Source organism: Vitis riparia, chromosome 7 (assembly GCF_004353265.1).
Source record: "Vitis riparia cultivar Riparia Gloire de Montpellier isolate 1030 chromosome 7, EGFV_Vit.rip_1.0, whole genome shotgun sequence".
NCBI lineage: Eukaryota > Viridiplantae > Streptophyta > Magnoliopsida > Vitales > Vitaceae > Vitis > Vitis riparia.
The window spans coordinates 24,226,038-24,237,748 of NC_048437.1; the positions used below are offsets into that span (position 1 = coordinate 24,226,038).

Sequence of the window (11,711 nt, forward strand, 5' to 3'; positions counted from 1 at the left end):
AAAAATTTAACAAGGAAAATAATCATATAGATGGTTTAGCCTCAGGATTGTACATAAAATTCATCAGTTGGTAAAATGTGATTATCCAGCATAACATTTTTATTTTTTATTTTTTTCTTGTGTTGGAGCTCATTGTTTTGTATTTCAGGGATTGGGCTAACAGAATGCCAGGCCTGGTTTTCAAGGACAATTGGCCTCTTTTCTGGATGCTACAAGTAAAGGTGACAATTCATGTTGATGGTTGGTGTTTCGGTACTAGCTAAATAAATTAAATGCACGAAAAATAATTGGGTTAGAAATATGAATGCCCTGGCTAGTTGGCTCTATTATATTGGATTGGCATCTTTTACCCCTCCCAAAAGGGTCCTGTCCTATTCTACCCACATGCAGCCTGGGTTGTATTTGATAAAGCCAACCTAGCCCACTAAAAATCCAATGGGAACCATCTAGCCACTCAGAAAATAAGGATGTTTCTGCCTTTCACTTTCTAATTTATTTTATCTACCTATGTGTCAAGAATACTGGCCTCTAGATGGATTCTGGGTCCAGGAATACAATTATAATTTTTAATCCTTCTGTGCGGAGTGGTGGCCATTGTTGCTATGTTCTGTCAGCCTATACGCAAGTTGGAGAATAGTGAAGGGCAGATGCGTTTCCCCCACGCCTACCACTGCAAGTTGGGAGCTGGATATCATAAAAGGAGATGAAAAAGGCATCCATCCCCGTCATCTCACTTTCGAGGGATCTGGCAAAACTAAGATAAGGCCTAGCCTTATTCTTTGTTTGTTCCAATGAGAAACGGTTCTTTAAGAATAATTAGCAAAAATGGTAGGTAAAGAACAAAGTTGGTTCCCTTTACCACACACCCACAATTCAACACGCACCATTACAGGACAAGCCCAAGAAAAGTGAGAAAAAATGGTTAGAAGTCCTCTTAGATCAATTAGCAATAGTATCCATGGTTATCCTTTCAGTAAAGTATTATCTTGCGTCAAAGACTTAGCGTAGGATCTAAGTTGGTCTACGAATTTGGTGGATGGATATGAACGCTGCGGGAAAAAAATATTTCCTTTGAAGATGGAATCTAGCTTTTCATATTATAAAGAGCCATCCATTTTTATGCCACCTTCACAACACTGCAAGCCTTCCTCTGTATCGCAAGCACGCCAATGTATTGCTTGAACTTGAGAAAGAGGCTTTTGCCAGCCAGAAAGGCCTGGAGGAGCTTCACCACCAAGCTTCAAAGCAAACTGCACAAGCTCCAGAAGTCTAAATCCATCAAGAAGAAAACCCCCTGCCAAAGGAAGGCTTTCAAGAGAACTAAATACCGGACCAGCACTGCAGTTCTTCGGCCCTCAGTATCGTCTCAGCCCCATCTTCAGCATAAAAAACAGTTAATCCAGCCACCCAACACGCTTGCTGTTCAGTATCGTCGAAGCCATGTAGTGCAGAAGAGGGCTGCACCTGTATATGTGGATGAGCTCTTTAACGAGCCCATCTCCAAGGGGGTAGAGCCCCTCCACACACCAGCAGTCGCAGCAGGAGGAAGCAAGGGTGCTGCTGCAAGGTGTCCACCGAGCACGAAGAGGATGAAGGTTCTTAACCAACCGGCTATGCTGCCAGGATCAAGCCAGGAAAGGAGGAAGTGCAGCAGTGATCAAAAGACACGCGGAGCAGATGAAATGTGGGAATCTGTGGGATTGGCATCACCACTGATGTATGGAATAGATGAAAGGGCAGAGGAGTTCATAGCAAGATTCAGGGCGGATTTGGCCCGCGGAGTATAGCACACTGAAGTGCCAGATAGAATTTAGATCTAATCTTCGAACTCTTTTTGGTATGTATTTCAGTTTGTAAAGGAGTTGATGATATGAATGAAAAAGAAAGGGGGGTTCATTTGTACCTGCACCCAACTGTTCAGATATTATTCGCTTTGTCCGCTTTAAGCCCAAAGGGAGTCCTTATGACTTTAAAATACGTTTACATGGTTAAGAGAAACTCATACTTATATGTATCAAAAACTCTCTCATATCCGATGTGAAATATATCGTGGGATTAAAAAGACAAACACCCCCTACAGGGCTAAACAATCCCTCACACTGGAGTCAAAAATCAGATTTGATACCATTTATAATGACCTCCATCCAACCGTGTAGATATTGTCCGTTTTTTGTCTAAAAGGATCTTTACGACTTTAAAACGTGTCTACATGATTAAGAGGAGTTTATATTTATATAGTGTCAAAAAATTTTTTTCCCCCTCCGATATAGGATATTACAAACATAGAACACTTGCAGGATTGGATTAAATGGATTGATGTTCTTGAAATAAAAAAACATATTTGATGATCTATTTCAAGCCCTTAACATTATAAGCATAAACACTTTTAACCAGTATGTAGTAGCAAACGAGGCTCTAATCACAAGGGAAATTAAAACTTTAGATTGCCTTGTTGTGTACTCAGACGGACACTATAGGGGATGGTGTCAGAACCAAGAAAAGCGAGTACTTGGGAGAGTGATTATAGAAAATATCTAATTCTAAGAGAGGATAAAAAAAGCATTCACGAAGTGTTAGTGAATTAGGTTATTTAAATTAAGTTGACTATTATGTTACATCTATCCTGATTTAGAACTCTGCATATTTTCTTATGGTTTATATATATATATATATATATATATATATATATATATATATATATATTTAAAAATTCAAGGTTGTTGTAAAATTGATTTAGGATTAAATAGGTAAGTATAGTTGATTTAAGTGGGAATAATGACATAAAACTAAAAATATGTTGCATTTTTATATTTTATATTAAAAAAACAAAACTTTTTAGGGTTTATTACATTTTACCTCTCTAACCTATATCGTATTTTTCACATTTCCCCCTTACATTTAATGTATACTTTATAAGTACATGTAATATACATTTGTTGAGTGACGACGTTAGATGTAATGAAGGGAAGGCATATGTTCTGAATACATAACATGTTTAAGTGAGGGAAAAACCGTCATTTCATTTTAAAACCCCAACCCAACCCTCCTTCCTCCTTTGATCGTTTGGTGGAAATTTCCTAAATCCCCAAATTGTAGCCAAAGCCCCAAAAGTATCTACTTTTCCAGTTTATCAAAACTGAAGTAAAACCATAAATTAAAATTTATAGAATCAAACAAAGCAACCAAAAAGAAAAAACAAAATTGGAAATTAATATAAAGGAGACTCCTGTTATTGGAGAAGTGGAATTTTGATCAGAAACTTCTCCAAAAAATCATTTTCACAAGTGTTTCAAGGAATTATTAAAGAGGAAAAAAAACCAACAAAGAACCTCATTTGGATGCTTCGAAACCCTGGGAAGAGAAACGAAAATTAAATTGTAGATCTAACTCATTACGATGATTTATTTCACAAAATAAAAAAAGAAATAAAACTTCAATTCAATAAGCTAAATGATCGTATTCTTTTGTGGTTTAGGAAATTTCAGCTGATCAAAGGAAGGAGGAGGAGGATTCAAACCCAGGCCAAAAGGCTTAGGTTTAAGCCTAGTTACCATCGACCAAGTTCTCACTTGTTAATATATATTAATAATAAATATATTAAAGTTTATTATTAAAAAAATAAATAAATTTTAATTATTTTACTTTAAATTTTGATTAATTAACTAATTAATGTATAAAAACCATCATTATAATTTTCTTAACAAGTATTTTTTTAATATCATTTATATGATAATTAAATATAAAAATATAAATATTAAAAAATCATATATGCATCATCATTTATTTTATATTATTGAAAGCATTTGAATTAAATAAATTATAGTTTTAATATTAAATGTATCATCATTTATCTCACGAATCCTATTTTTAAAAATTATTATCACTTCACTTTTAAATTTTTTATATTTATCCTTTTAATTTTATTTAATTTTGAATGTTTTTATTCTAAAATATTAAAAATATAAATTTATTAAAAAAATACTAAAATATAAAAAATAATAATGAAGTTCTAATATTTTATAAATTAAAATTAATTTGAATAAATAAATAATAAATTATTAAAACTGATATATTTTTGCTTACCGATATTTTCTTTTTGACCATACCTATGCTAATTATACTTAGAAAATAACTTTAACATGTGTATTTTTAATTATTTTATCATTTTTTAGAGTTTTTCTAAATATTTTCATGAATTTTGAATAATTTTCTTTTTACCGATATTTTCAATATATTTGTAAATTTCAAGTAACGATATATCTATGTTTATCGATATTTCAAAACATGAATTCAACATATTATGATCTATTAAGGAAATTAAGGGAAGGGAAGCAAGTTTATAGACTTTATAACTTGTGTGGACCAAAAAAAACACTATGCCCTTGGTACATGTTATGTACAACATCATAGCTTTCAAATATGTTATTTTTAACACACCTTTTACATCATGTCAAAATCTAATGATGTTATAATTGTTATATGCCTCAATGTAAATAATTTAATTTTATATGGAATTATCAGTGTGGACCCACCATAGCATCCCCACTCAAAAGGAATGGTTGGACTTGTTTTTTATTTGAAATTTTGATTTTTTAAAAATTTGGTTTTGGAGTTGTCACCTATTTTCATTTTATTTTTTAAGGGAAAATAAAATAAGAAAAAAAAAACTTTAAGTGTGACTCTTGAAATGAAAAAAACAGATATATGAAAAATTGAGTCTTAATTCAGGGGTTAAGTTATTTATCAGAAAAGTACGGTAATAAGCCTGACACCCCTTTAAGCCTTAAAATAGGTCTCTACCAATCAAAGTGAAACAATAAAACATGACAATTGGTTAGCTAATCAATTGATACCAAAAAATGATCATGATATACTATGGTCGAAATATACATCGAAAAATAGTCAAACAAGTAAGAGAAAACAAGGGTGTATATGAACAACAAGCAAAGTGCTAGCTTTATAAAAACAAGATTAGTATATGATAATAAGTATTAAAAAAAAAATTCATATATCCTAATAGCAAGGCAAAGACAATTAGCATTTAACAAGTACAAGATATTTAGAATGAATAATTAACTGTAAGAGAATATCACGTAAGTTGGGCCCCATTAATGTCCAATTTATTTGCATCAATTCATTCTACACAATTCCATTTTCTTAATGATCATTGAGGAAGGATTTATCAGTATATTAAAAAAAATAAAAAAAAAATAAAAAAGTGCTTGTCCCAAGGAAATATTGGCAACATGTATTTATTAAAATCGGGATTTCATTACCTAAAGACCAAAGATGAATTTTTAAAGTTGGGATTATTTGAATGGAAAGTAGATTTTGAAAACCTAACTTAAAACATGTAAATTCACACAAATACAAGAGAAACACACTACGAGGAGGAAAAGATAATAGAATGGATCACGTGCATATGGTGGCACACCCAAAGTGGCCATGCAATAAGGAGTGAATTGTGTAAGAAGAATGTAAATCTGAAAAAGTGTTTTAATGATTTTGGCTAATTTTTACAAAAATTCAAAATAATTTTTATTTTTATTTTATTTTATTATTCTTATATTTTTGGGAAGAGTCTTATTGGGATTGTGCTAGTGGAGTCTCGTTCCACTTATAAGTAGAATCCTGTTCCTCTTTGAGTCCTATTCTAATTACAAGTAGAGTCTTGTTGGGACTATGTTAGCGGTCTATAAAAGTAGGTAACCTTTCATTCTCAAAATATGAATATCAATTTTTCAAAGAGTTTTTTAGAGAGTTCTTCATACATCTTTCTGGAGGAATTTTTTTAGAACCGAGTTGTATACATCTCACTTACAAAGTGCACCAAATGCGAGATTTCGCTGTTGAATCCTGGAAATAGACCATTAGTATCCTAGTGCACTGAGTTCGTTTTCGAGGAAGGTGGATCTATTTCAAGGACAGTGTTTTTCACGCATCAACTGATAAATTTTTCTTACTATTCATTTTGTTATTTGTTTGTGTCTTTTGGGCTAGTCCTTTGTTTCCATACCCTTAATCCAACAATTTTGAAATATATCCAAATGGAAGCTTCCTTAGTTCACACTTTTCCTGACACCTCTAAAATTGACCCCTTCAACGGGACATTCTTTAAGAGATGGCAGGAAAGGGTTTTCTCTGCAATTGATGTAGCGAACTTGGGACACATTTTGACTTACCCAAAACTAGAAGATGGTTCTCATTTGTTACCAACTAGGGAAACCGAAAATAAACAAGTTAGGCATGCTATTCTGAGTACCCTTTCTAATGAACTTTTTAATATTTATTGTCAATTTAAAGTTGGAAAAGAAATTTGAGATGCAATGAATAAAAAATATATTTTGGAAGATGTAGGAACTTAGAAATATGCCATAGGGAATTTTAGAAATTTCCAAATGACCGAGGATAGAGATGTATCATCTCAAATCCATGACTACCACTTGTTGATTAATGACTTAGCTATTGAAGACATTAAATTACCTGAACCTTTTGTGGCTGGTTATTTAGTAGAGACTCTTCTAGAGTTTTGGAAAGACTACAAAAATAACATGAAACATAAAATGAAACAAATGTCCCTAGAGGATGTCATAATCCAAATTAGGATTGAGGAACAAAACCAAAATAGGGACAATGTTGAGAAAACTAATGAATTGTCTTCTAAGGTTAATGTAGTAGAAGAAAAACCCAAAAAAAAAAAGGTCTAGAAAGCAAAACTATAGGACCAAACCCAATACATCAAACAAGGTCCAGAACCCAACTATTAAAAAATGGGGTAATTGCTTTGTCTGTGGCAAGTCTGGACACCATGCAGTTCAATGTTGCCATAGGAAGAGAACTGAGAAGTCCAATTCAAAAGCAAATCTAGCAGAGGCAGAGACAGAGGTGATCATAGTAGTAATCTCCTCTAAGATGAGCATGGTCACCAATATGAAGAACTGGGTGGTAGACTCTGGGGCTACTAGGCACATCTATGGAAACAGAAGTGCATTTACTTCCTATACTATTCTAAATGAAGGAGAGGAACAAGTGTTCATGGGTGATTCTAGATCTACTTCAGTGATTGGCAAATGGAAAGTTCTCATCAAGTTAACCTCTGGAAAAGTGTTTGCCCTCAGTAATGTTCTTCATGTGCCAGATATCCGTTGGAACTTGGTGTTAGTATCTCTGCTTGGAAAGTAGGAGTGACGATCTTGTTTGACTCTGATAAAATAGTTTTAACCAAGAATGATGCATTTGTGGGAAAGGGTTATTGTAATCAGGGTTTATTTATGTTGAATGTTTATGATATTATCAATAATAATGCATCTTCTTCTTATGCTTACATAGTTGATTCTAGTGATGTTTGACATGGTAGACTAGAACATGTGAACTTTTCATATATAAAGAAAATGGTTGAATTGAGTTTAATCCCTAAACCGTCCTTAGAAAACCATGGAAAATGTGAATCTTATGTAGAATCTAAAACCACAAAGAAATCTTGTAAATCAATTGAAAGAGAATTAGATCTACTAAGTTTAATACATAGTGACTTAGGAGACCTAAAAAATACAATGACTAGAGGTGGTAAATGATTCTACATAACTTTCATAGATGACTATTCAAAGTATACAAGGGTATATCTTTTGAGAAACAAAGATGAAGCAAAAGATGTTTTCATCAAGTATAAAAATGAAGTGGAAAATCAACTAAATAAGAAAATTAAAAGGCTTAGAACTGATAAGGGAGGATCATGGGAAGATCATGGGATCATTCACGAAACTACTCCTCCTTATTCCCCTGAGTCTAAGGGAGTAGCAAAAAGGAAAAATGAGACCTTAAAAGAAATGATGAATTCAATGTTGGTAAGTTCAGGAGCACCCTTGAACTTGTGGGGAGAAGCTATCTTATCCACATGCCATATTCAAAATAGAATACCTTACAAGAAAACAGGTAAAACTCCTTATGAGTTGTGGAAGGGTTATGCACCTAATATAGCATATCTGAAAGTGTGGGGGTGTTTAGATAAAGTTTTTTTCGCTTAACCTAAAAAACGAAAACTAGGTTTTAAAACCTTTGATGCAATGTTCATTGACTATGTTGAGAATAGTGCAACATATAGGTTTCTTTTTACTTAGTCAGAAAACAGTCTTATAGATGTCAATACTATAATAGAAACAACAAATGCAGATTTCTTTGAAAACATCTTTCCTATGAAACTAAATAGTGAACAACAAGTTTAGAAAACAAGTGGAGACAAGTCTATTGGACCTTTTGAATTTGAACCTAGAAAGAGTAAAAGAGATAGGAAAGAAACAAACCTTGGAGATGGTTTCTATACCTTCCTAATAGATGAGGACCCTAGATCCTACAAAGAAGTTATAACTTTTCTTGATGCACCATTCTGGAAGGAGACCATTAACAATGAAATAAATTTACCTCTTGGTGCAAAGACTATTGGTTGTAAGTGGATCTTTAAAAGAAAGTTAAAACAAGATGGGTCCATAGAGAAGTATAAAGCTCATTTAGTTGCCAAAGGCTTTAAACAAAGGAATGATGTAGATTACTTTGACACCTTTGCCCCTGTGACTAGAGTAACATCAATGAGAGTATTGATCGCTCTAACTTCCATTCATAATTTGGTGATACACTAAATGGATGTTAAGACTGCATTCTTGAATGGGGATTTGGATGAGGAAATTTATATGGAACAATCTGAAGGTTGTGTAGTTCAAGGGAAGGAGAAAAATGTGTGTAAGTTGGTTAAATCAATATATGAGTTAAACAAACTCCCAAACAGTGACACAACAAGTTTGATAATGTGTTAGCAATTAATGGATATTCCATTAATGATACTAATAAGTGTATCTACAACAAGTATGAGGATAACACGTGTAGTCATCTGCCTTTATGTTGATGACATGTTGATCTTTGGAACTAGCCTAGAGGTTATGTGTGAGACCAAGAAATTCCTACGTTCTAAGTTTGATGTGAAAGACCTAAGAGAGATATGGGTGATTATAGGAATTAAAATAACTAGAACAACCTAATGGGCTTAAACTGTCTTAAAAGCACTATGTTGAAAAGATCCTAAGGAAGTTTGAATATTTTGATTATAAACCAGTGTCAACTCCTTATGATCCGAACTCACAGCTGAAGAAAAATAGAGAACATAGAGTTTATCAAATAGAGTATGCTCATATCATAGGGAGCCTAATGTACTTAATGAACTGTACCAGACCTGACATTGCTTATGTAGTAGGTAGATTGAGTCGGTACACCCAAAGTCCTAATCAGGACCATTGAATTACCGTTCGTAGAGTCTTTAAGTATTTGAGAGGCACCATTAACTATGGTTTGTGTTATAGTGGATTTCCAAGTGTCCTTGAAGGATTTAGTGATGTAAATTGGATCTCGAATTCAGATGAGATGAAATCCACTAGTGGATATGTTTTCATCCTTGGTGAAAATGTAGTTTCTTGGAAGTCTACCAAGCAAACTTGCATTACTCGGTCTATTATGGAGGTTGAGTTTATTACCTTAGAAAAGAAAAGTTTTGAGGCTGAGTGGCTTAGAAACCTCTTAGCAGATATCCCTTTATGGATGAGACTAGCCCCGTCTGTGTCTATGCGTTGTGATAGCCAAGCTGCAATTGCTAAGGCTAAGAGTAAAATATTTAATGGGAAAAACAGACATATACGCCTAATGCACAATATTGTGCGGCAACTGCTTGAAACAAGAGTTATATCCTTAGAATTTGTGAGGTCAGAGTTGAATTTGACTGATCATTTTTTACCAAACCACCAAATAAGAAACTAGTGGAAGAAACATCGAGGGGGATGGGGCTTATGCCCATTACAGAAGTCAAGAATGGTGGTAACCCAACCTATTAGAATGGAAATTCCATGAAGTAGGTTCATATGGGTAATAACAAATCACTTGTTGACTTGAGATGCTCTATCAACTCTAATTGTATGAGAGTCTATTCCTATGGTGTAGATAAAACATGTTCTGCATTGACTAAGGTTGAGTGTTTACTCTTAATGAATATCATATTCCTTATGGATGGTATGTTTAAATGTAGAACATACTTAATAGATTCACCTATATGAGAGTGGATGAGGGATCGCTTCCTATAAGAACTTAGGCAAATTTTTTGGAGCTCTCATGAATATCCAGGCAGGGCACATGACCTATTTGTGCCAACCTGTTTTATACAGCTCGTAGTGAAGTTGAGAAAACCAATGTAGATAAAAGTCCCTTGAGTTTCATAAAGAAACACTAGTTCATAGAAATTTATTTTCATCGTGTTTTGTGATTCAATACTTATGTGTCTTAAGATTGGTTCACAGTCTTTGGGTACCAGTACTGATGCATTGGATTTTTTTTTCCTCCATTTTTTTTTATTTTCTTTCTTTTCACATCTACACTATGTAGGGGATTATAGGAAGAGTGTAAATATGAAAAAAATGTTTTAATGATTTCTGCTAATTTTTATAAAAATTTAAAATAATAATTATTATTATTTTTATTTTATTAGTCTTATATTTTTGGGAAGAGTCCTATTGAGATTGTGCTAGTGGAGCCCCATTCCACTTATAAGTAGAATCCCGTTCTTCTTTGAGTCCTATTCTGATTACAAGTAGAGCCTCGTTGGGATTGTGTAAGTGGTTTATAAAAACAGGTCACATTTCACTCTCAAAATATGAATATTAATTTTTCAAAGAGTTCTTCATACATTTTTCTGGAGGAATTTTTTTAGAACCGAGCTATACACGTCTCGCTTATAGAGTGCACCCAAGACGAGATCTGGCTGTTGAATCCTAGAGTTAGACCACTAGTACTTTAATGCACCGAGTTCGTCTTCGAGGAGGGTGGATCTATTTCAAGGACAGTGTTTGTCACGCCTCAGCCGATAAGTTTTTCTTACTATTCATTATGTTATTTGTTTATGTCTTTTAGGCTAGTCCTTTGCTTCCATACTCTTAATCCAACAAATTGCATATAGATCATGACCTGAAATTCTCAAGAAATACAAAGCCATTTCAAAATCCAAATGAGACAATGTAGAAACTACTTTGTCTTACTTGCTTGAATATATGAGTTCCACCTTTGTACAAACTCAACATGTCAATTATGTTTAAGAAAATTCCTTTCCCCGCCATGAGCAACTATAGATTCTAGGACATCAATAACACTTGTAAGGTTGTAATTTGGTGATGTCAGAAGAATGTTTCTCTAAGCTTCATTTTTCTACACAAAGGACAATGATGAGGTCTTTGAGAATGGCTCAAAATGAGTCTGTCCAACATTCCATGTATAATAATTTTAAGTGCTATTATGCCTTGGACTCCATGACAAATGGGTCGATGACACTACCCACATAATCTATAGGATTGAACCAACCAGCAATTTCTCAAGCTTTCGTGTTTGAGTAAACATATGACCCCCATTATAACTACAATCACTCACAACATGTGTATTCCTTGTTCTAACAACAATAACCATATCCTTAAAAGCAACAAACCGGTGATACCGATCAAGCAACAACAGTGAATTGTGATCCAAATCAAACACATAAACCAGCAGAACCCTACTGAAGTCCTCTTTCAGTATGTTTTCCAATCTCCTAAACTCCTAGTCGAGTTTGACAATTACTCGACCTTGAAATTACAAAAGAACTAATGGCACAATCAGCATATCACAACTTATATATAAGTCTTAAATTGCAA

The 11,711-nt window shown here is 33.6% G+C and overlaps 1 protein-coding gene across 1 annotated transcript; it reads left to right on the plus strand.

The window, feature by feature from the left end:
• Positions 1–121: 121 nt before the first annotated feature.
• LOC117918541 lies at positions 122–1,927 on the plus strand. The gene has a single exon (XM_034835267.1). It carries the CDS (start codon positions 1,170–1,172, stop codon positions 1,785–1,787), a length of 618 nt encoding a protein of 205 aa, XP_034691158.1. The 5' UTR covers positions 122–1,169; the 3' UTR covers positions 1,788–1,927.
• The last annotated feature ends 9,784 nt before the right edge of the window (positions 1,928–11,711 follow it).